At 33.5% G+C, this 27,499-nt stretch overlaps 1 protein-coding gene across 1 annotated transcript in view; it reads left to right on the top strand.

Annotated features, from left to right (window-relative positions):
- LOC125049457 (nitric oxide synthase-like) overlaps positions 1-27,499 on the top strand; it is a 50,881-nt gene that overhangs the window by 11,638 nt on the left and 11,744 nt on the right. Inside the window, exons 2-11 of the mRNA XM_047648767.1 lie at positions 16,234-16,370; positions 17,047-17,209; positions 18,522-18,613; positions 19,933-20,074; positions 21,512-21,651; positions 22,228-22,402; positions 23,194-23,375; positions 24,402-24,516; positions 25,718-25,945; positions 26,652-26,756. Coding sequence (XP_047504723.1) covers positions 16,234-16,370; positions 17,047-17,209; positions 18,522-18,613; positions 19,933-20,074; positions 21,512-21,651; positions 22,228-22,402; positions 23,194-23,375; positions 24,402-24,516; positions 25,718-25,945; positions 26,652-26,756 — 1,479 coding nt within the window. The remainder of the gene's footprint in view (positions 1-16,233; positions 16,371-17,046; positions 17,210-18,521; positions 18,614-19,932; positions 20,075-21,511; positions 21,652-22,227; positions 22,403-23,193; positions 23,376-24,401; positions 24,517-25,717; positions 25,946-26,651; positions 26,757-27,499) is intronic.

Here is a 27,499-nt window from a genome sequence, read left to right as displayed (position 1 = left end):
ATCACAACACATATGATTATATATACCCAAAAGAAAACTTTTTATAAAGCACATTCCGATTTTTATGGCATTGATCTGCGAGTACAATGCCGGTTAATACAGGAAGAGTTTTATATAGCTTTTTATTTACCCAATAAAACAAGTTTACAAATAAATAATTTCGATAATTATGGACGACAGTCGACACTTACATATCAATGCCTATGTTACTAACTGTTCGACGTCGTTTGTAATACAGAAAGAGTTGTATTAATCGCCAGCGTAACATTCCAAAGTCTCATAACGTATGAAATATATAACTTAACATTGTATTTTCTTTTATATTTTGTAGAAATATTAATATTTAAAAGAAATTAATCTAACAAAGAAACTTTTTCTTCTAAACTCTACATTTACTCTTTATTTTAATATATGACAAACATTGTTTTCGTTAAGAGTTTCTAATCGACTTATATTTTATGAGCGGCTTCAGTACGTGTACGAATCTATTTCAAGAAAATAATAGCCCATAGCGTAATGTTTAAAAGTTTTTTTTCAGTAGTTTCTGTATTCAATTGAATTAAAAAAAATATTTTTATTAATATAGACATTCTTGCACGTGAAGAGAAGCCTATATTAAATCGTAGTCAATATTTCAGAGGATTGGAAAGTAAAGCTTACAATAGAAAGCTCATTATTCAACAACTTGAAGCTCTGTGTCAAAGTATAACCCTGAAATAGGGTTTACTGAGTTTAATCATTATTTATGTAAAACTACGGTTTTGAGACTTAACCCACAGTTCTCAATGTTTAAGTGGTAATTGACTGAATACAAGATAATTTCACAATTTATTTTACACTTTAAAGTCAAAAGTTAAAAAAAATATTCATCCATATAGGTAACACAATGTACACTTATAAACGTCAGAAAAGAAATATACATTAAATGCTTCTAATTTTACATTTACTGCCAGTTCCCAAATCAAGGGCGTAGAACGGAAGAGAAGAACTGGCAATAAACTCTCCGCCACACTTTTCACGCATTGCAGAAAATATGGTTGCTAAACAAAATTTTTGTTCTATCGGGCTAAAGTAATTACTAATTACCGAGCCTTTTTATTCGTTATAGAGAGGTTTTATTTTAGGGAGGGTAGAATTAATGTATGAGTATTGGGTTAAACCAAATAAATTTAACTCATTTTTACGTTATAGAGTTTTTTTTAATAAAGCGTACACTGTATATGCTAGTAATGAGCGTCTCTGCCGTGGCCTAAGTAACTTAGGGTAAATTCACTTAGGATAAACGGATGGGACAAGAGACAGACCTTTATAATGTCACTGACTATTCAACGAGTATGTAATCAGTATTAGACCACAAGCCCATGAACAAAAAATACCTGTGAAATGACCCAACCTGAATTACGCTTAGAAGGCTGTTACTATATCTGAAAATAGCTCTGAGCACTATGCCGTCATTTCTGAGCGGTACATGTGAGTACGTGAGTGAATGGACTTTCTCAGGTACAATGGGGGAATTTCGACTAATTATTAATGTACGGCTTTGTTATAAGTGTATAGATGATTAAAAATAAATGTCGAAAAACCTAGTGCCGTACAAAAGTGATGGTGCTGGAAGTCGGTGCAAATTTTTAATTCGACGACAGTTGCAGGGGCAATATAGGTCATTTATTACTGTACGGCATTTGTGTGATTCCTTTTGGACACATATACAGATACTTTACCCGTAAACGCCGTACATATTCCCAGCGGAGCGGTCGAAAGCCAAAGGTCGCAACATATGTCTGATTAGCATATAGGTGATGATGATATGAAACAACATAAAATTAAATGATCTTGAGAGTACTTCACAAATAGATAACATTTTCCAGCATGCCGTACATTTTTTGTGGAACACATAGGTGTATGGGGTAAATTACTTTCCTCAGAAAAGAGTCATTTTCCGGTGACTTTTATCTGTACGGCAATAACACAGGTTATTAATACTTTAGACAATCTTCAATAAAAGATAAATGCCGTACACTTTCGATAGTCCGCTACCACCGCCTACCAATACAGGGCGTCCCAAAGTTATGGGAAATGAAGGGAAAGTACCTTAAATATCGTACATATGGTATTTTACTAAAAGAAGACTTTATGTTATTTTTTAAAGTTATTAATTCTGCATTCAAAGATTTTTAAAAATTACTTGCCTCGTCTGGGAATCGAACCGACTTAAATGTAAAAAAAAACACCCCTACTTTTATGATGCCAATCGAAAGAATGGCCAAAAACTAATAACTCTTCTTAAGTAACATAGTATTTTAAAAGAAAGTAACAGCGTGAATATATCTTTTTAATCAAATTAAAAACATTATCTATCGTATTCGGCCTAAAAAAATCCCCTACGAGTCTGTTACTTTCGAAAAGTTATTAGGTTTTGGCCATTCTTTCGATTGGCATCATAAAAGTAGGGGTGTTTTTTTTTAAATTTAAGCCGGTTCGATTTCCAGACGAGGCAAGTAGTTTTTAAAAAATCTTTGAATGCAGAATTACTAACTTTTAAAAATAGCATAAAGTCTTCTTTTAGTAAAATACACTATCTGCGATATTTAAGGTACTTTCCCTTCATGTCTCATAACTTTGGGACGCCCTGTATTATATTTTTATTTTTGTTAAAAATATTTTTCCTTTACCTCTCTCTGCTGGTACGATAAGGCTGTAAATATACTTTACAGCCTTATGGTAGTATACTCAGATATGTACAGTTATTAATGACCTTAAGGGACACCTCAAACGTCGTCGAAGTTTTTATCAGCTGTAAAGAATAATCTGGAGTAAAATGTACGGCATCTGGTTTTTTTTGTTTATTTATATTTGTTACATATAAAATAACAATAATCTTTGAAAATATTACTCCCCATTTACTCTAGGAGCATTTGAAAAGTCATCTAAATTTCGGAAATTTCATATAGTTTTTATCATAATATTTTTATTTGTTACCATTTATAATGAACGGCTATAATGTACAACGGTAATATTTAGTAACATTATGTAAAAAAACAAGTTGCCGTACATTATTCTCTGATCTTACAGCAGTAAGAACCTGGTAAATCCTGAAATTTCGATAAATATTTAATTACACAAATATTAACTATAATATTTGGACGGCATAATTATAAAACATTATTGTCCGTGTTAAATAATGTTTTGAATATGTTGCCGTACATTTTACAATGACCTTAGGGTATATGGGTGTAGGGGTAGGGTTCCGACCCTTGGCTTTCGACCGCTCCGCTGGGAATATGTACGGCGTTTACGGGTAAAGTATCTGTATATGTGTCCAAAAGGAAGCACACAAATGCCGTACAGTAATAAATGACCTATATTGCTCCTGCAACTGTCGTCGAATTAAAAATTTGCACCGACTTCCAGCACCATCACTTTTGTACGGCACTAGGTTTTTCGACATTTATTTTTAATCATCTATACACTTATAACAAAGCCGTACATTAATAATTAGTCGAAATTCCCCCATTGTACCTGAGAAAGTCCATTCACTCACGTACTCACATGTACCGCTCAGAAATGACGGCATAGCGCTCAGAGCTATTTTCAGATATAGTAACAGCCTTCTAAGCGTAATTCAGGTTGGGTCATTTCACAGGTATTTTTTGTTCATGGGCTTGTGGTCTATATGTTTTTACTAAAAAACAATTACAAAACCCGGGATCTTCGGCTTACGTCGGCAGGTATCATTAACTACTACGCCAGATAAATATATTTATTCACACTGTTGCTTTATAATATAAATATTTAACATAATTACATGTAAAGGAAATGCAACTGGCGGCCTCAACGCTTTCGAGCGATCTCTTCCAGGCAACCACTGTGAGGAAAGAAAAAATATGTATTAAATTACATAAGGTAGGCAAGAAGTGCAAAAATATAGTTGTTAAGAAAAAGAAACTAAACAGGAACAAAAAACAAACTAATAAACAAAGGATACAGGAAAAAAAATAATAATAAAAAGTGCACATGAATCATTATAATTTAATTTAAGATCAGTCTCACGTCAGTTATTAGGTATAATTAAAGTTAGGGATACGATGTGGACAGGTTATGTTTGTACAGAAGAAATTTAAAGGAAGATAGAGAAGGAGCTAAGCGAATAGGGACTGGAAGTGAATTCCATAGCCTGACTGAAGAGACCTTAAAGGACTCGCTAAGAAAGGAGGAATTATGACACGGAGGAGTTATGATATATAATATTATATTTAGGAATCTGGCACATAGGGTTTAGAGTCGAAAGTCGATTAAAGTCAAAATTTCAGTATCGAAACATAATACGCCATATAAATCACAGGTGACTTTCCTCATAAAAAGTTTGCTAAGTGAGAACACGATTTTCCTATTAATACACTGCTATTAGGATGTTGTGTTATCACCTATGATAATATTTATTCAGATTTGTTTGCTTTTGATATCAATGCGATATCGGCGTCACAAAGGCCTTGTGTGGGAATTGAACGAGGCTATATACTGAGAATGCGGTGTAGATTTAAACCATTAATATTCGGGTATTTGTAGGTATGATTTTGCAAATTGCTAACATTTTTTTTAATGTCTCTTGAGTGAACTAGCAAAATTCTACTACTCGTCAGTGCCTAGATATATATATTTTTTTCATTTTGCACATAATATTTTCTATCTTGTATTTACTAGTTTACTCCTGTTAAGACATTATAATGTTTTTATAAATGAATACATACATACAAATATACAAAACTACACGCAATACTCGACGAGCGAGTTTGCTTATCTTGCCGCGTACAAATTGTTTGAAGAAGTCTATTAAGTATGACGATGTGCAATTATTTAATCAATTACCGTCTAAAATTCGTAATATTAGCGTGTTTAACTAATACAAAAGGGCGTTAAAGATTCATATCAGAATAAGCCTATTAGATTAAAATTGGGACGGCTGAGTGATGGCGACGTGTGTCTCGTTCGTTAAGTTTCTCATGTAAAAAAATACATTTTTTGTAATGAGGAATAAAGTTTTTTAAGCATTAAATAAAACTTTAACGGGAATCCTGAATTTAATACTTTCTTTAGCTAACTCAAAGTTCCGAGTGCTTAAAACAAAAGACGACAACAGATTAAACCTCTTGCTTATAAAAAATATGTTTTATATTTCGCTGTAATCAAAGCTAAACACATTTGAATAGAAAAAATTGTGATTCAGAGTAGAAAAAAAGTTGAAATAGACTTGAAAGATGGAACTATAGTTCCGTTTTAGTTTCACCTATGTCTTAAACATACACATGTAAATGTTATAGTTAATACATATATGTCATGGAATTTGAAGCCATACATTAAAAAATCCTTTACAAAAATCGGTTTATAAAGTGTCTATCCGTAAGTATTAGACTTAGGGTCCTTTAGGAAAAGAGCGTACCAATTCTTAAAAGGCCGGCAACGCACTCGCGTGTGCCCTGATATTAAGTGTCCATGTGTCACTTAACATCAGGTGAGCATCCTGCCGGTTTGCGACCTGTCCTATGTAAAAAAAAAAAAAAAACAATTTAAATAATTGCATTAACGCCCAAACTTGTAAGATATTATGACAAATTCGAGTTCAAATCGTTCTATATAAAACTTTGTTATTGTTCACGCCATCCAGTTACCTTTAGTCCTCTCTGATCACATTCTCCATCCTTACCGCACCCATTTCCTAAACACCACTCTTTCTCTTTTGCGGTATTAAAGTGTAGAAGGAGGGGACCGCATTCTACATGCTCCCGCGCCGCAGAGAAGATTCACCCGCCGCCGCGAGCTCACGCGTGTGCTTTCGCTTGCGCTTACGCTTCTTCCGCTTATAGTGCATATAGATTTATTTGTGGTCTTCTCTCACGAAGACAGGTGAAGAGACTGTGGACTTTAGGTGAGTGGTGTTTCCATTATTTTTACGCCGCATTCCACTTGCCCCTCGGCCTACTTCTCATTGTCTTCGCCGCTACATTATTTTGGTCCTTTCGAGCCGCGATATATTATTTTAGTTTATTTCAATTCGCGATATATATATATATATCTTAGTTAATATGGAGACTCGTAAAGCAACATTAGAGAAACAAGGTGCTAACAGTTCTCTTGAAATTGAACGAGCCGTGTTAATAGCAAAACGCGACAATCTATTTTCACGATTACAAGATTTATATGATAGGTCTAAGAAGACATCGGATGAAAGAGACATAAATTATTTTTTATCGGGAATGATTTCGATTGACAACATTCGGGATAAATTTTCAGAAACTGTAAATAAAATAAATATAATCGAATTAACAATTAATCCCCTATACACTGTTAATTTTGAATGCATGAATGCATTTGAAGATATGTACTGTCATTCTAAGTACATGTTTGAAAAATTCAACAAGTCAGTGGCAGGTAGCAATGGTTTGTCCGACTTAAATACCCAACGTAGATCGTTTCGTTTACCGAAGTTAGACTTGATGATGTTTAATGGTGATGTCATTAAGTGGCCAATATTTCACGAAACTTTTAAACGTACGATACACGAAAACCCTGACCTTACAGATCATGAACGCATTCAATACTTAATCAGTAAATTGTCTGATTCGGCCCTTTCAGTTTGCGCAGGTATCATTCCAAATGCCGAAAATTATGCTTTAATTTGGCAAACGCTTATAGACAAATACCATGACAAACGAAGTTTAGGTTCAGCCTATATGCAAAAGATTCTAGACTTCAAACCGCTTACTACCGCTTCACATAAAAATTTACAATTGTTTCTCGACAATTACTGCACCGCAATATCAAGTTTAGAATCATTGCAATTAGAAAATTTAGCTGATTTTATTTTACTATATTTATCATGTAAGAAATTAGATTCTAGTACGATTCGTTCCTTTGAATTACATAATATGAATAACCCAACAATACCTAGTTATAAAGATTTAATTGCATTCGTACGCGAACATAATAGGATAGCTCAACATCTGGATCCTACTCGCACATTTGATAACAAACCGGTTTCGTCGCGTGCGTTCGTTTCGCTTACAGAGAAGCAGTCTTCTTGTTCATTTTGTAAACGCATCGATCATTTTAATTTATATAAATGTAATTCATTTAAAGAATTGTCTATCGAGGATAAATATACTTTTATCAAAAACAATAAAGGATGTTTTAACTGTTTAAGTTTATCGCATATGTTAAATAAATGTAAGTCTGCATGGAATTGTCGTCATTGCCGCATGAGACATCATTCAACGCTGTGTCGTAATGCGACGGTTTCTCAAGAAAACATTTACCCTAATAACTTGAATCGCATGAGCAATGCAACTGCACAGGTTGCTGTGCCTCCCGCTAATAACACACCTTCTTTACCTGCACGCAGCGACAATCAGCCGATTAATAACTCAAATATTTCGCTTTGTAATATTCGGCCCGCTATTTCCGAAAGTAATAATACATGTTTATTAGGTACGGCACAAGTATTGATATATGGTTTAAATGGTAAACCACACAGTGTGCGTGTTTTAATTGATTGTGCATCTCAAAGCACTTTTATAACAATGAAATGCTGCAGAAGATTAAATTTAAAGGTTAATAAATTTTCTAATAAATTTGTAAAGGGTATTGGTTCCGCGTCAAATCCGATAATAGGAGAAGTGTCTATTGTTCTGTCTTCTCGGATTAACAATAATTCTTTATCTTTGAATGCCTTTGCGATAGACAAAATTACAGACTCTTTACCGGTGTCACAAATTAATATGTCATCGCTTAAGCATTTGAACAATATTACCTTAGCGGATGAAAATTATTTTTATCCTTCAGAGGTTGATATACTTATTGGTGCACCGCAATACGCCGAAATAATGTTGTCAGGCCGTGTTACTGGCGCACCTGGCACTCCTACCGCTTTCGAAACAATATTCGGGTACATTATCATCGGAAACGTTCCCTTATTAAGTTCTGATTGCACCAATAACTATAACAGTTGTACCGCTATTTCGTTATGTTCTTTAGTTGAACAGCCGCAGTTAGAAAGTTTAATTCAAAAGTTTTGGCATTTAGAAGAGGTGCAATGTTCTGTCCCTTTGAGTCCAGACGCTATTAAGAATGAACGCATATTTACAAATACTGTTTCTCGCGATTCCACTGGTCGCTATACAGTGATGTTACCTTTTTCAGAGAATCCAGCCGTTTTAGGAGACTCATATGATATGGCTAAACAACGATTTTATTTTCTTGAGCGTAAAATGTCAGTATCAAAGGAACTTCGTTTGGAATATGATGCAATTATTAAAGAATACATCAATAAGGGTTACATTTCATTCGTGGAAAATGATAATAAAAATCAAGGTTATTATATTCCACATCATGCAGTTGCGAGGTTGGATAAGACCTCCACGAGATGGCGCATGGTGATGGACGCTAGTGCAAAAACATCTTCTGGTTTATCTTTGAATGATATATTGTATACTGGAGATAGTCTGCAAAGTGATCTATTTAATATTATGTTAGACTTTCGCTTGTATAAATTTGCCTTTATTGCGGACATAAAACAAATGTACTTACAAGTGTGCGTTTCGGAAAATGACCGTAAATATTTAAAAATTTTGTTTCGCTTTAATTCAACTTCACCGCTACATGTTTACCAGTTCAATCGTGTTTGTTTCGGTTTACGCTGTAGTCCTTACCTTGCAATGAGGGTATTACGCCAGCTGTGCTATGATGAAAAAGTACGTTTTCCGAACGCTATTCCTATAATTGAAAATAACATGTACGTTGATGATGTTTGTTACTCTGTGCCATCCTTGCCTTTTGGGTTAAAACTTTGCGAAGAACTTCGGGAGCTTGTTAGACTTGGGGGTTTCGAACTTGTTAAATGGGCCAGCAATACATCGGAGCTTATTGAAAATTTATCATCTTCTGATAATCAATTAGGAAAAATAGATTTTGATGGTTCAGAAAATAATTTAAAAGTTCTTGGTTTACAATGGTCTCCAACCACTGATGAGTTTATGTACGCGGTTTCAATTAAACATAATAACCATGTGACTAAACGTAATATTTTGTCACTTATAGCACGACAATTTGACGTCCTAGGACTAATAGCTCCAGTCATACTTTACGCTAAACTAATTATACAACAATTACACCTTCTTAAAATAGGCTGGGATGAACCACTTCCTTCAGCTATAGTTGATGTTTGGCAAGTTTATATTCGGGAACTTCCATGTTTGCGACAGCTACGTGTTCAACGACATTTAGGGGTTGAAGAAAAATCTACAATTTCTATAATTGCCTTTGCGGATGCCAGTGAAAAAGCCTATGGCACTACTGTTTATTTAAAGACAAATAAACCTTTAAACTCTCCGCCTATAATTCGCTTAGTATGTGCTAAGTCGAAAGTTGCTCCGCTTAAAACCATTTCCGTTGCAAGACTAGAACTTTGCGCATGTTTACTCATGGCTAAGCTAGCTCAGCGGGTAATAGATACTTACAAGAAACGTCACGTCATTAATGACATTTTTTGTTTCACTGATTCAATGGTTGCACTACATTGGATTTCCGCATCTCCGCACCGATTTAAGACCTTTATTGCTACGCGCATTACAAAAATAGTTTCTCATATTCGACCTGAAAAATTTCATCATGTTGCGGGTGATCAAAATCCTAGTGATTGTCTATCTCGCGGTATGTCACCCACTGCATTTGTGAATAATTCTATTTGGTTCACTGGCCCAAAATGGTTAGAATTGGAATCATCTGAGTGGCCAATCACTTCTGTTAACTCTGAAACAGCTGTTGATGTAGAAGAAGAAAGAAAAATAGTTTCTATTCCCGCTACTGTGTGGAGTGATCCAAACCCAATTTTAGAACTGTCTCATCGAGTTTCTTCATGGTTATTGTTTCTCCGTACAGTGGTATGGATATACCGTTTTCTCAAAAGACTTCCTAGATCTACTAGTATCTCTGCTGATGATATTAATTTTGCTGAAATACAGATTTTTAAGGTTTTACAAAAAGTATACTTCTCTGATGTTATCCATAACATTAAAACTAGTGGTCGCTGCTCACGTTCTATTCAAAGATTATGTCCTTTTCTAGATTCTGATGGGTTGATAAGGGTTGGTGGTAGACTAAAAAATGCCAATCTTCAGTATGATCACCAGCATCCTATTTTGTTACCGCAAAAGGATAGGATAATTGAGTTAATTATTTCCTATTATCATAATCATAACTGTCACGTTGGTCCAGTTACTTTAATGGCGATACTCCGACAACGTTTTTGGATACTATCTTGCCGCAGCATAGTGCGATCAATTATACATAAATGTAACTTTTGTTTCAAAGCAAATCCTCAACCTACGATACCGCTCATGGGTGACTTACCCGACTATCGTGTAAACGAATCTAATGCTTTCGTTCATACAGCTGTAGACTATGCTGGTCCTATTTCAATTATTCCTTATCGAAAACGTGGAGTCCGCTCTATGAAAGCTTATCTTTGTATTTTTGTTTGTATGGTGGTTCGAGCCGTGCATGTTGAGCTTACAACAGACCTTAGTACTAGTTCATTTCTTTCTGCATTCAAACGATTTATTGCGCGTCGTGGTTCGGTTTCTGTTCTTTATTCAGATAACGCAAAAAATTTTGTTGGAGCTAAAAATGCATTATCAGATATATTTACACTTACAAATTCGAATGAATTTCGTGAAACATTTGCAACTGAGCTTTCAAATAATCGTATTCAGTGGAAATTCAATCCTCCTCGAAGTCCTCATTTTGGTGGCTGCTTCGAAATTTTTGTTAAGGCTTTTAAGAACCATTTGCGTCGTGTAGTGGGTGAGCAGTTACTCACGTACGAAGAAATGTTAACTGTTCTTACCCAAATTGAATCTGTAATCAATTCTCGACCACTTACACTTTTAAGTGAAGATCCTTCTGAGCTCACAGCACTGACTCCGGCTCACTTCTTGATGTCATCACCATTAAAGTTTCTACCCGCAAAGATAAAAATAAATGATGAACCACTTTCACTTTTAAAACGATTTGCGTTGCTGGATGGTATGGTACAATCATTTAGTAACCGATGGAAGGTAGAATATCTTCATTTGCTACAATCCAGGACAAAATGGAATACACAGGCCAATCCTGTTACTATAGGTACAATCGTAGTAATTGTAACAGATAATGTTTCTTCACTTTCTTGGCCTTTAGGAAAGGTGATGGAAATCTATCCAGGAAAGGATGGAGTTTGTAGAGTAGTTTTAGTAAAAACCGCAACAGGAGTTTATAAAAGGCCTGTTGTGCGTTTATGCCCATTACCAAATCAGTAAATCTGCTTTACAAAACCGCTTTATAAACCGCATTAGAAACCGCTTTACAAACCGTTTTACAGTCCGCTTAACAAACCACTTTAGAAACCGCTTTACAAAACCGCTTTACAAACCGCTCAATAAAACCGCTTTACAGTCCGCTTAACAAACCGCTTTAGAAACCGCTTCACAAAACCGCTTAAAAACCGCTTTATAAATTCGCTTTACATTCGCATTAATATTTTTATTATATCTTATAATTTCTTTCTTTAATTTACAAATTATCTCTTTATAAAAAACCTAAGGGTTTTTTAGGCCGGGGGCAATGTTCACGCCATCCAGTTACCTTTAGTCCTCTCTGATCACATTCTCCATCCTTACCGCACCCATTTCCTAAACACCACTCTTTCTCTTTTGCGGTATTAAAGTGTAGAAGGAGGGGACCGCATTCTACATGCTCCCGCGCCGCAGAGAAGATTCACCCGCCGCCGCGAGCTCACGCGTGTGCTTTCGCTTGCGCTTACGCTTCTTCCGCTTATAGTGCATATAGATTTATTTGTGGTCTTCTCTCACGAAGACAGGTGAAGAGACTGTGGACTTTAGGTGAGTGGTGTTTCCATTATTTTTACGCCGCATTCCACTTGCCCCTCGGCCTACTTCTCATTGTCTTCGCCGCTACAGTTATTACAACATAAACACAGTTTTATAATAATGATAACTACAGTCTTAGCTGGCCATATATATACATTTATATGCAGATAGGTTGGACTAAACAGGCTTCGTCCCCAAAGACAGCATAAAATACTGATTTGATAGTCCTTGCCCTAAGATACCTTGAAGCCTAATCTACTTTTATCTGTACCGCACCTCTTAAAATTCCACACAGTCAACACAGCTCCGCAGTAGCCACTTGGGAAATGTGACGCGAATTCTCAAATTGCATGACATAGAAGTATACTATCCCGTAATCAATAGGGCATTTTTATTTAGTTATTATAAATTCTATTAAAAAAAAGAATCCCCTATAATTTTAAGAGATATTTCTGCGTCATTGAGAACATTTTTCCACCTTTTTGCTTACGCGACCGTAGAGCAGGCGGAAAATAATAAACGCCAATAATATAAGTCATTCTTCCAACTTTGATTACGTTCCCTTTCGAGTAGAGACTCTTCGGGGGTGAAGTTCAATTGCACAGGCGCTAATTAGAGTTGGTGCATACTTTGGTGCATTCTTTTAAAATCTATTTTAATGTTCTATCTATCTATTTTTAATAAAGTGTCTCTCGAGAGTTTTATTTAGACTTGAATTATCTTTAACACTAGGACATAATATTTTATTTATAAAATCGAAATCACTGGTTATCAAAAGGACAAATCACAATAATAATATGTATTCTGCCTGATTATGTATTTTGTCGTAATGACGCGAACTTTATTATAATATATAAAAAGTAGTTAAACCAACTGTAAGTTTGTATGTTATAACGTAATTTACAATTTAAAAATAAATTAAAAGCTTTCAACGCATAATAATAGGTTAGTTGTCTTTTAATGATACGATAATTAGGCTTATATGACTCATTATCTTTTAGTAATAATTAACTCATATTAATAGCAGATAATTGTGTGTAGTGGGCTATATTAAAGTTATAATAATTTTAATGTCATTTCATCAGCAACTGTATTGGCCAAGGTCTAAGCGATAGTCTCGAAACCCTTGCGTTCGAGTCTCCTTCCTACAGACCCGAATTAATTATTATATTTTTAAGAATCAAGCTCTTAACTCCAGAAGACCTGGTTAAACTATAAGAAAATGTTGTTTTTTCGTTTCAACATAACTCTCAAAATATGGCGCTGAAGAAATAATATAATAAATTCAAATATATACTCAGTGCACCAAATCTTTTGACAGCACAAACAGACCTCCCAATGAAATATGACAAATGATACATAAAGATAAGCACATGATTTTATAATCGAAATTACCAGTACTTGAAAGACAATTTGTGCACAAAAAAGTCCAAGATATGATTGTATCTAGACGATGACTGATTCATTGCATCCGCCTTCGGTAACAATAGAAATATTTAGACGAAAGATAGCGTATTTAGTTGATTGTAATTTTGAGCTTTTTGCTTACATATGATTTAAGTTCTAAGCGGGAACTATAAGATTGGGGTCTTACCTAAGCCATTTCTACATTCAATACAAATTATAGTTTTTACTCGGTAAATTTATACTGTTATGTATAATGGCAAGGTTTTCCATTAGAAACCTATTATTCATTTGACAAGGTAGACGAAAAAGACTCTTTGAAATTTTTTAAAAAGGTTCTTTAGTATGGTGATTGAACGACGATTTAGAGGTAGTAATAAAATTTACGAAAGACACGCTCGTTACCTAACATCATTGTATAAATTTTAATTTGATTAAAATAGATAATGAAACAATCAGGAACATGTTAAAAATTTTGTTTAAAAAGGTAGCGGAGAAAATAAAACGAATATCAATTAAGTAATTGTTTAAATGTGACTTCATATTTTTTTCTTTCGTACAATTTTCTTCTCAGTTCCTTACGCTCGGATATTTATCTGTAGAACATATATCCAACAAAACCAGAGATATAAGTAAAACGAAGACCACAAGTACAAAATGTATCTGTATGTAATTCATATTTGTATTGTATCTGATGCTTGCACAACTAATGTTACTTATAGTCCTTGACTTGTCTATGTTTGTTGATACGACAAATATTTTAACTTCTCTTAAATGCACTTTACTTGGCTCAATACACATTTTTCGCTTCTTCCAAAATCAAACAGCGTTTCCCTTTTTTTGTTTTGCAATTTTTTTAATTTGTATACCTTGAAAAGTACAAAAAATCTGGTAACTTATATTATATACTATTGGAAAGATAAGATAGAAATATGATTAGAGTCCAGGCATTTCTTGTAAGGAAAGAAAGACATAATTTACTCGTAAAATTAACTCTTAATGTGTCTTTAGACAGAGATATATTACTAATTTAGAGGTTTGAAGAATTTTGTGAGAGAAGAATCATTGTGTTCAAATATTGCCACTTATGACGTACAAACGTATGCCAACACACAACAAAGCTATACTAAAGACTTTCCCCTTAATTTATACAACATAAGTCTCTTTTCATCTCAGGGTAAACACAATTCAACAGAGAGAAACGAAATCGTTTTTTTTGAAGTTATACTTTTGAGAGTGAAATTTAACGATGCGCGCGCACCGTGACACAAAATTAACAGAATGAAGTTGCCCACGGAAGATGCTACGGCATTGGACATAATTTAAAAACAAATTCAAATAATAATATAATTTATGTTACACTTAATGTAAGAGAATAATAATAAATATTTATTTATTTAATTTTTCAAATGTAAACTGAACTTTATTGACTATAGTGACTCCTTTTCCAGTCTTTGATTATTTAATTGTAATTAATTATTTGCATGCAATCAAAAACTATTTTTAATAATGCCAAAGAAGTATAACTTCTTACGCGCGTACATAAGTACACGCACCCTTTTTTTTTAAATTAGTTTTATGAAGCAGGAGGTACATATAAGTTTTCACAAACGCTTGCGATTAAGTAACAACATATTAAACAATTTAGGTAGACACACATGCATTCAATAAATTTATTATTAATTGATATGATTTTGACACTAGAAAAGAGATTTAAACCTGTTTGGTTGGTCGATGAAACGTTAGTTAAATTGTGCATTATAGAGCTTAGTCCTGGCTGGTAAAGTACATGATATTAATTATTTTCAAACGATATATTTAAAACAAAATTCACATGTCTCACTAAGCAATTCGTGAATTTATAATAATTTCGAAGATTATTATAATTTGCGTATTTAGGTCAATGTATTGAAAACTTTTGGTAAATATTTCTCAAATTTGTGCAACTAAAATAATTTCTATCAACATAATCTAGCTCAAAAGCATTCTGTAGGTTGCAAAAGCTAAATCTCAGAGGTGCCGTGTATTAATCTGAGCTAGAAAATGCTGAAATTCCACTTTGTTTTATAAATTTTCCTTACACTATAAAAGCGGTGTGGTGTTTCTTTAAAAACCATTTTACAAATAATAATAACTGTAACTCGTGGCACTTGAATAGTCGCGTGGATATCTAAAATTAATTTAATAAATATAAATATTTAAAAAAAATGATTTATAATATAGCACGGTTCAGATTTCATTTAAACTTTAATCAACTGCTGACACAAATTGACAATTGTGCATAACATATGAATCGTGCCAATATTGCGTATGCCCAACCCGAATACTGTCGTTACGTCTGTATAATATAATATATAATTTGTATGTAATTGTCTTTCCATTTTTGTTTCATTTCGATATGTTATGTTGTAGTTAAAGTTAGTTTTGTAAAAATTAAACAAAATGAATGATGTAATGTTTACACATTACAAAAATAAAACTAAAAATACTTTAAAGTAATCAATTAATTTTTATACCTATAGATAAAATTTTAATGATTCAAAAAACTGATGAACTAAAAATTTAAATTGAAATAAATTAACAATTAATCTAATATATAAAATTCTCGTGTCGCGGTGTTTGTAGTTAAACTCCTCCGGAACGGCTTGACAGATTCTCATGAAATTTTGTGTGCATATTGGGTATGTCTGAGAATCAGACAACCTGTATTTTTCATCCCCCTAAATGTTAAGGGTAGTCCACTCCTAATTTTTTTTTAAATGTTGAGATATTTTTTTGTGGTTGATTTTGAATTTTTTACAAAGCAGTTGTTAACTATATTATACGCATAGTTAATCGAAAACATATTTAAATAAATAAATACTACATTTACACAGCCAAAAACTGTATTATATATATTATCTTTCCACAGAACACAAAATGTTCAGAGAAAGTTTGTCAAAGCAGTATTATGGACATCCCGGCCCGTGGCAATACCCACAGAATGCCAGAAGAAGTGATCAAAGATGCAACGTTATTTATCAGACAATATTTTACATCAATACGACGGTAAGTACAATTTTTGTACTTTGATTTAATCTTAACATATTCAAATACTACCTACGGGTTCATGAGGGTATTTTTATTCCCTTCCATTTTTAATAGAAGTGGGAAAGAATCTCACAAGAAATCCCGGAGCTTCTGAATTTGGTTTCAACGAAACTATAACTGTTTTGGGTAGGCTGATTTTTTATTGAGCAGTGTTGGCCTAGTGGCTTCAGCGTGCGACTCTCATACCTGAGGTCGTAGGTTCGATCCCCGGCTGTGCACCAATGGACTTTCTTTCTATGTGCGCATTTAACATTTGCTCGAACGAAAACATCGTGAGGAAACCGACATGTCTTAGACCCAAAAAGTCGACGGCGTGTGTCAGGCGCTGGAGGCTGATCTACTTGCCTATTAGATTTAAAAATGATCATGAAACAGATTTAGAAATCTGAGGCCAAGACCTATAGAGGTTGTAGCGCCACTGATTATTTTATTATTATTATTATTTTTTCTATATATATAACACGTTATCAGCCTTCTGTGTATCACAATAATTGTAGGTTATTCTTACGACGTTTTGGTCATCGTACTAATATAACACTTGATTGATAAAAGTAACACAGTGTACAGCGGGGACTCAAATACACAACCTTGTAGTTATATATGTCGTAATAAAAGCTATTTTTTATTGATATAGAGAGAACACAGACGCTCACATGAGAAGACTACAAGAGATAGAAAAAGAAATAAATGCTAGCGGGACCTACCAATTGAAGACGCCAGAACTGGTCTTCGGCGCGAAGTTAGCCTGGAGAAATGCTGCTAGATGCATTGGGAGAATACAGTGGAAAAAGTTACAGGTAAAATTTATTTGCAGCTGACTTCAAGTGGTATTTCTAACCGCCTGTTTGGCCATTGGCGCCTCAAGTAGTTATCGCACATTGAATATAGGTTTGATTCCGACACCACTGTTGTAGGCCACAATTAAAAAAAATTGTGAAACAGACACAAATGAGTTTGCTAAATGCAGGATTTGCGGATACCGGGCTTTCTCAATTCTAATGAAAGTTATTTGTAATAACATTTTTGACACATTGTTTTGGCTTACTTTGTGACAGTTACATACAAAATTTTAAGGTTTGATTCCTGGTGAAATGCATTTTCTCCTGCGTAAGTCTGGTGACTTTGAGTGCCTTTCGCGAGTATTTACTCGCACAATAAGGTACAGACACAACAACAAGGCAAGGGCAATACACATGGTATTAATAAATACTTATTAATGCAACGATAACGGAACTAAAGAATCCTAGGTAGATTTATTTAGAAGTGAGATTGTTGTAATAATTATAATTTACGTAAATTCAAAATTTTGAAAGTTTGTCATCAACTTGTGCGGTGTAACACCCTTTAAAACTTTTAACGAGCTTAATCTAACATTAACTTCATAACAAGCAAAACAAAACGTTTGAACATCATATCACTTTAGTATAACAAAATCGCAGACTACTTAAAGAAAAACATTTTGCTTGAAAAGACTTTTATTAGAACACTTTTATTTAATTACCAGGGAGATGTAACGTACAAAATACTTTCGTACGACTATTTTGTTTCAAAATCAATGGCTAAAAATATTATTTTAACAAACAACTCATTTACTATGTAATAATTCTACAAATTCTCTGTAAGTGATTTCCATCGAAAACATAACTTGCAATTGTTTTACTCGCAACGCAGTTATCGTAAAAAGTTGGGAGAGTCGATCAATTTATTCAGACCCTACTTAAGGGACTTTGTCTTATGTTATTACGTAATTAACTCATCTGACATCTTCTTATAGAGACCATATCAATATAACAAATCTTATATTAAATTTAATACATTGAATTATGTAATTTAGGCTTTTAGACTTATCCATAACGAATATATAGGGGGTCCAAAATGCCCGAACTGATTCAAGAAAAAGATGGCCGTGCTGCTTATTTGCTCAACTTGGCGGGCGCACTTACTTCTAACTTGCCCACTTATAAAGAAAGAGTTAGCGCATATATAAATAGATCAATTAGTCCACATTGAGGCACAAACGCAAAGGAAATTTCTGTTATACTAAATTACTAAACGAATTAATTAATAATATATTTTTCTCACAAATTTTTTACCTGAAACGTTTTACAGATATTCGACTGTAGAGAAGTGACCACAACGAGTGGGATGTTCGAGGCGCTTTGTAATCATATAAAATATGCAACGAATAAGGGAAATATAAGGTAATAACTCTATTTGTGGGCTACGCATTTGTATGCTGATTTATTGTCACGCAATTTATCATAACGAGGTGAGAATGATGGGGTAACGTTATCCTTTTACGAACGCTATAATAAAAATTTGGTGAGGTACTGTTACTGTTTTCATTCAAACGAAAAAAAAACCAGTAGAGCAACACATTCTGTCTTGGCTTCAGATTTTTATAATTAAAGAAAGAAAGAAAGAAAGAAAACTTTATTATGCACAATATACAAGGTATTTAGATAAAGTAAAGTGCACTGGCCCCCACACTAGGATTCCCTGTGTTGTGGGCAGCCAGTCTCTTCCTTTTGACATGAAAACAGTATTTTATAAGTTATATTAATTATTTCTACACATTTGTCTTGTGATCACATTTCTTTTTTTGAGTCTAAAGCTTAGGTTACCTAGAAAAGCGGTGCCGTTATCTAACGGCCGTAATGTAATGTTGGGTGACGTCACCCATACGTTGTCTATAAATAACATCGGAGTAGGTTTTCTAGAGAACGTTGAGTGTCACCGTAACGTCAAATAGCGGTGCTGTCATTTGCCGTCATAGCGCTAAAAAAATAGTTCAACATTTTTCGTGTGTAACGGTACCCATATTTAGTTAATACAATGAGTGGAAACGAGACTCGGACGAGCGAAAATGAATGTTTTTTTTTGCATTATGTTAAAAAGTAAAGACAGACAACCGTAAAAAGACGGCCGTTAGTTAACGGCACCGCTTTTCTAGGAAACCTAAGCTTAAGTCATGTTAAATTTACGGTACGAGCAAGATTTCGATTTATTGACGCACAGTCGAGATTTATACGCGCACATAAAAATTTAGTTTTTAAATCATTTATTTTTCTTGTACACATATTTACATGTTTGTGAATTACACTTATACTTTCATTCATAAAGATTAAATCAGCCTTATTATAATGTTTTTTACCTTTTCTGACAAACTATATTGGCACTGTAATGAAATAAGATAAATCATTGATTTGGTTTTAGCTGTTGGGCTCTGGCTCGACTCTCCTACGGTTCTTTTCAATGATTTCTCCCTGAAATTATCATTCAAATAATATGACTATGTAGATGATAGATTTTATATTATATATGATATATTATATTATACATTATAATATATAATACATTAATTATAGACTTTTTTTTAAAAGAGGAAAGATTTCTGTATGATTACGTATAAACTCAAACTACTGGAAGGATTTCAAATAGTTTACATCACATACCTGCATTACCCCTGAGATAATTACCTTCAAAATATTTAAAAATGAATTAAGTTAATATTTTGCAGGTCTGCAATAACCATATTCCCTCAAAGAACAGAAGGAAACCATGACTATAGAATATGGAACCCACAGCTCATCACGTACGCTGGGTATATTGAGCCGGACGGCTCAGTGCTGGGTGACCCAGCTAGAGTTGAGTTTACAGAGGTAACAAGCTACAATATATTGAATTTATAACCTTATTGCATTAAATATAAGACCCAAATTCAAAAGCACTTTTCTAATATAATATTAATCTATACTAATATTATAAAGAGGAAAGATTTGATTTTTTGTTTGTTTGAAATGAATAGGCTCCGAAACTACTGGACCGATTTCAAAAATTCTTTCACCGTTGGCAAGCTACACTATTCCCGAGTGACATAAGCTGTGTTTCATTTAAAAACAAAATAGGGATGCTTACTAAAACTTGAATAATCTAACCCAAGGTGTAAACAAATAAACAAACAACTTCCTTCAATCGCGTGCGCTGCGAAAACTATTAATGATAGAACAAAATGATGTATTTCAATTTATCAGGACACATCACTATCTATAGAAAATGTCGCGACAGCATGTCTCTATCTTTTATAGTTACGTCACAATAAGCGTCCTTTTATTATTATTTTTTTATTAAAATACCACCGCTAGAAAAGGCTCTTTATTCGTACCAAATCTTAGCCACAGCAACGCTTGGCCGAGTCTACAATTCAAAATATAACGGGAATGGGTTGGCTAAATCCTTTTTATCACATCACTAAATTATTTTAATAATCACAAAAATAACATACAAATAATAAAACATGAAAAGACAACATTTCATGTTTTTGTGGAGTCGATATTTATAATTATAATACGCAAATATTATTTTGTCGTATCATGCTTTCTTAGCCTTAATTTAAAGTTATTATTTAAATTAGTGTTTGATTAAATAATTTATGTAGTTAATAAAAAACTAAGGGACATATATTTAAACTGAGTTGAATTGACGGAAAATCCTTGACGATCAATTATTTATTGCCTTGGTAACAGGAAGGCAAAGACAATAGTATAAGTTAATGACTGAATGATTATAAAAACGAAAGTTCTAAGAAGTATTATCATTCATTTTCCTGCGTTTATAATAATTATTATGCGTTTTAAAAACGTGATTGATTAGTTGCTTGCTCACCACAAGTTCTTACATGAAAAATGTGAATACTACCAACGGTGAAGGATGTTTTTTTTCTCTCTCGTCCAGGGACATTGTCAATCTCTTATACGCTATTTTTACTAATAATATACTCGTACATAAATTAAAATCATACTCATTACCCCGGCTATATTATTTGCTATGGATGAGCACGTTAAGCTGTGCATCTCACGATACTCCATCATCGGCCTATAAGCGTTATAGAATGGAGAGTAAGCCTATGTCTCAGCACATACTTGTGCCTTATTTATCCTACGTAAATGGCCAATATTAGACGTGGCCGAATTCGTCTAGAAAACTGTATAATGCAATTCTCTAGTACCACTGAATGAATTACCCCACCTATTAAGTACATCTATCTATCTATAGAGTACCTATAATCGTTTTGTATATTATGGATTTTTATTATGTAGGTCTGCATAAAACTAGGATGGAAACCACCTCGAACTGCTTGGGATATATTACCTTTGGTTCTCTCAGCTGATGGAAAAGATCCTGAATACTTCGACATTCCTCGTGAAATAATTATGGAAGTGCACATGGAACATCCTCAGTAAGTCATTTTGCTATATAATCAGCTCGTACAAGAGACAAACAGACAATAAAGAACAAATTTAGTTTGAGCACTGACTTCCATAAACGTGAAATATATTTTAGAGTATTAAATAATTTTGTTTCAATATGTCAAGTATTGTTTTATATTTTCCTAGTAAACTAAAAACTTGGCGATTAAAAAGAGTGGCTGCGATTTTTTTGCCTCTACGCTATTGATTTGGGAACTGGTAGTAGATGTTAATAGATCTTCGTATTTTTTTTATATTGAGACATACCGCTACAGCCACCAATATGAATAAATATTTTATCTAATCGATTTTATATTTTCGCTGATTCAATGTAAACACATGTTAATGAAATTTTACCAAACTTTGAAAGTTTGAAAATATGAGAAACAATTAATGAAAATTGTAAAAGATATTATAGTCATATAATTTGGCTTAGTTATTAATATAAGATGTAACCCAAAAATATTATTTTTGTGAGTTCTCAATAAAACAATTATGTTAAATTTTTACTTTAAGAATTGAAAATGTTTCAGTAGCGATATATTTTTAATTTTACCTTATTTTAGGTATGACTGGTTCAAAGACCTCGGTCTTCGCTGGTTCGCCTTACCAGCAGTTTCCAATATGAGCCTTGACTGTGGCGGCTTAGAGTTTACCGCCACAGCCTTCAATGGCTGGTACATGGGTACTGAAATAGGTTGCCGGAATCTTTGCGACGTAAATCGACTTAACATTATTGAGGTAAAAAAAACTTATTCCTACAACAAAACCAAATATAGTAAATCATAATAACTAATATTATACTACTATCTATACAGTTACAATTTTTTTTAATTCTGCTACGGTATAGAGTCCTGTAAGAGAAGATAAAAAAGCTATTTTACATAATTTCCGTCTCTTTTAATAATAGCGTGAACATATTTTTACAGAAAGAGACAAATGATTTAGATATTTTTTAAATACCGGTTAATATTACCCTTACGAGATTATAATGGTGAATGTTTTTGTCTCTTCGCAAAAATGACTAGAAAATAAATAGCAAACTTGCAATTTTAATCGCCATTTATCGATTAATAATTTTTAACTAAGTAAATAACAATAATGCTGTGCCAGGGCCGATTACAATCACAGCATACACGTATTACACACTAATTAAAACGTACCTTGTTCTTTTAAAAAAAATTGTCACCTACATTTTCTTCTTATTTTGTGTGCTTCTGTGTGTGTGTTTTGTTAGTAATAAATGTTAAACTTGGCGATTAAAAAGAGTGGCGGAGAGTTTATTGCTCTTCCGTTCTACGCCCTTGATTTGAGAACTGCCTGTAAATTTAAAAATAGAAGCATTAAATATATATTTCTTATCTTACGTTCATAATTGTACATTGTGTTACCTATATGAATAAATGATTTAGATTTTTTTATGCTATGTCTAATGTCTAAAACTTAATTTTAAAACAGTTCGTTTTACTTGATAGTATCGAAAAAACGTCTGAATTTAATATTTGATGCAATATGTTACAATTTTCTTTCAGTCCGTTGCACTGAAAATGGGCTTAGACACAAGCTCCTACGTTTCTCTGTGGAAGGACAAAGCCTTAGTTGAGGTGAACATCGCTGTATTACACAGCTTTCATCGAGACAATGCGTCTATAGTGGACCACCACTCTGCGTCAGATCAGTTTATAAAGCATTTGGACAATGAAAACAAAAGCAGGTAATTTATAAACGGCAATGGATATCTTTTTTAGGTATGGGATTAGTCTAGTCGTCGATTTTAAGACCTAAGACCTCGCGCAGCACATTTTTAAATTTACATCTCTGTTCTCACTGTGGTGGAGACGGATACTAAGTATTCCTTGGACAGCTAACGTGTCCATACTAAGACGGTTACAAGTAAAAAAAAATTTGTGTGTACTTATGTACACGAGTTATTCTTCTGTGGTAAGCCAAGATAAAAATCTTTTTAAAAGTTTTATCATTCGCCTTATTTGACGTTTGTACACTAACAATAGAAAAAAGGTATTTTATACATTTAGGGTCTGTTTCACAATGTACGGATAAGTTCTACATAAGTTCCAAATTAGCTATTTATTACTTATTGGTAGGATAAACACTATTGTTGCGTTTCACGACTGTCAGATAGAGCTATTCGTCACATAAAGTCCATCATAAGTTATGAGTCCGATGAATGTCAAATAACACAATTTATCTTCCAAATAATGTATGTGTTGCATAGCTATTTGGTTCTTTATCCATACATTGTGAAACAGACCCTTAAAGTTTTATTATAGTCTATCTAGTTGAATAAAGTTTATTTAAACACAAAAAAAATATTTCTACACGATTTAAGAAATAAACATTTTTAATTTTAAAATGTTGACTATGCTAACTTACTAAGGGCTAACTAACTAAGGGTGTCGGTTTGATGTGACGGTGTGCACGCGCATCGTAAAAAATTACTCTCATTCTTTCCCTAACGCGCCAAAAGAAGTATAACTTCAAAAGTCTTTCGACACTTTGTATCAACGCACGCACTCGCAGAGTTTCAGGAAGCCTAGAAAAAGTCATAGTTGAAGGCACCAGACCTCGAGGCCGATCCCCTACTCCATGGACCAATCAAGTAAAGGCCATTACGGGTCTTACCATCACCCGGGCGCAGAGACTTCCCGAAGAACTGGAAGCCACTAACACTACCTTCAGAAATTAAGAGTGCGACTGAAAGAAATAATCTCTGTTCTAGGGGTGGGTGTCCATCAGATTGGATATGGATTGTGCCACCGATGTCTTCCTCGCTGACATCAGTATTTCATCAAGAGATGGCGTTGTATCATATCAGGCCCTCGTATGACTATCAAGTAAGCTAAATAAAAATATTACGATTTAAATATTTGCTACAAAAATATCATAGTTTTTCATTGTAGTTTTCATATGTAAGAAAATTTGTTTCCAATTATTAAGTGAGTAACGTAGTTGTCACTTACATCATTAATTGATATAATAAAAATAATTAACTTTATACAATTAATTTTCTTACAAATACGAAGGCTATCAATACAAATAAAAAATAGCTATAGCTACGAGTATTTAATACGTTTTAGTGCATCATCGATATATCTTTATTAAAGGAATTTATAATAAATCGATATTTAGTGTACACTGTACACCCTCTTTATTAAAATTAATATCCTTAAAATCAGTTTAATTAATTAACGATATACTAGCGTTATGCGGATAATAAAAAAAATGATTATATTAATGGAGAATACACTATTATTAAATGCAATAAAAGTTTGAACACTTGCAAACCAACTGTATTCGTATGTAAGCAACTCTTGGTTTAATATTAAGAATAATAATAAGTGACGCTACCTACAAGCTATAGATTCTGGTATCAGATTGCATCCATTTCTTCGATCATTTTTATTTTTACAGAGAAGTAGTTTTTTGTTTGACATATGCCGGTTCCCTCACCATGTTTGCCTTTACCGTTGGAGCAAGTGTTAATTGCGGACATAAAAATAAAATTCCATTGATTGGAGCTTAGCTGTGATTCGAACGCACGACCTTAGGGATATTAGGCTTAAGTCATTAGGCCAATACTGCTCAACATTTAAACATTAAGTTTAGTTTTATTAGATTCACAAAGTTATTTATTTTCCTTAATTCCTATTTTTACAGTAACTTAATACAAATACAATAGAAAAACATAATATAAACATGACAAGTAAAAGCTTAAAAACCTAAACCTTTTTATAACTAATTATAAATAATGCAATTCTTGTGAATTCAGCCAGTGTGCAACTAAATATATCCGTCTCACAAGCAGTGTTTAAGGTGAGCAAGACACGCGTAAATTGTGCTTCTCTGAGTAAATTCGTACGCGCTCGAGGCACCCGTCTCTCCAACATTTCCGCATTAACATTATATATTAGTCGCTTATCTAAATTTGTTTGAAGACTAGAGAATATGCTATAAGTACTCACTAAAACAAGCTTTAATAGCATCCTAAATAAAACTTTTACCAAAGATTATAAGGATTAACCACATTGTCTTCAGGAACCACCTTGGAAGACCCACCAGTGGGCCAACTCCGACGGTAACAAGCCTCGAAGGAAGTTCCACTTCAAGCAAATTGCGCGAGCTGTCAAGTTTACTTCGAAACTATTCAGCCAAGCTCTGTCTAAGCGTATCAAAGCAACTATTCTGTATGCGACGGAAACAGGCAAATCTGAACAGTATGCTAAGGAGTTAGGAACTATATTTGGATACGCGTTCAACGCACAGGCAAGTTTGTATGAACAGTATTCTTGATTATAACCATTCAGATGCAACTACTTCATGATAAATGCAGGTTAACTTTTAAATTTATAAGTCTATGTCTTATGTATATTGTTTTATTCAAGATACACATTGTTCACGCTTTTTCTAATGAGGCTTTTCTTGTAAGATTAGTAATCAAGTAAATTAGTAACAATATCCAAAGTTATGTCAAAATATAAGAAAATACTAGCAGACCGGCCAAGCGTTGCTGTGGCTAAGGTTTTTGTTATATCACATAGTGGTCATGGGGACCACCATGCTTTTTTGGTGGTTATGCCATTAAATTGTAGCTTATGTGAAACGTTGGTACTTTCAACACAGCGCCATCTGTTAGAATTGTGACTATCAAATAATAAACAAATATTTTGCAATAAAATAATATTGCGGGTATAAATTGAGATGTAAGCTATCCTATCTTTTAAGTAAGATTAAACCGCACACGGTGTGCAAATTTGATTGAAATCGGTTCAGTAGTTTAGGAGACCATAACGGACAAACAACGTGACACGTAATTTATATATATTAAGATTTCAATTTGTCAAGTCAAATATATTTTGATAATTTACCGTTCACGTTCGAAAGATCAAAGCTAAGTCATCTTAGGCTGAATGAGATCAATTGATAAGCTCCCAAACTTTATCGAAAGTTCTCATATAGATTCTTTGAACAGGTCCAATGTATGGCAGATTACGATATGTTTTCGATAGAGCACGAAACGCTCCTTCTTATCGTAACTTCAACTTTCGGCAATGGCGAGCCACCTGCGAACGGCGTTGTAAGTACTCATAAACTTCATACATAGAACTTAAGAACATTGCTTTGAATTTAACGAAATATACTTTCTGTCTTTAACGTAAGATTGTAGCAATACATGAAAGTTATCAAATATATAGCCAGTGCCACCTTTATTCCTTTTTTGTTTTATTTTAAGAAGATGGAATTACTAAAGCCTTCTCCTATAGTAATATACTATGTCTAATGATAAACAATAATTTGCACTTTTGGTTTTCTAATTGCGAGATAGTTTTTGAAGTAGCGCGGACAATTGTAATTTATTAAAGCTAGCTAAAAAATACCAAAGCTGTAGGGTTCTTAAATAATAGAGGATTTTAGTTTTACTCTATCCGAGTATGAACCACTCGCGTACAATATAATATATATATATATATAAGATATATAATAGAATATCAGCGGTATAATGAATGTTAATTGCTATGTAAGGAATGAATGCAATGTAACAGTTGAAGAGAGAGCATGCGTCTGGCTATACTCGGGGCGTAACTCCGATGATTTAGGAAATCGCCACGATTATAAAACTAAGAAAGCCTGAGTGAGCAAAATGTACAGCCTTAGCTCGTACAAAGGCTTTATAAACTAAACTTACGACTTTCAACAAAGAGTAGTCCTAAATATTTCGCAAAACAATTTATATTTGTTTGAACTTTGCAAACTCGAGCTCATATTTGTGTTTATAAGTAAACTGTGAGTAATATACTTTGAACTAAAACATAACTAGTT

The sequence above is a fragment of the Pieris napi genome, chromosome 5 (assembly GCF_905475465.1).
Source record: "Pieris napi chromosome 5, ilPieNapi1.2, whole genome shotgun sequence".
NCBI lineage: Eukaryota > Metazoa > Arthropoda > Insecta > Lepidoptera > Pieridae > Pieris > Pieris napi.
The sequence above is the reverse complement of the archived record's forward strand: the minus strand, read 5'-3'. Positions and strand labels throughout refer to the sequence as shown.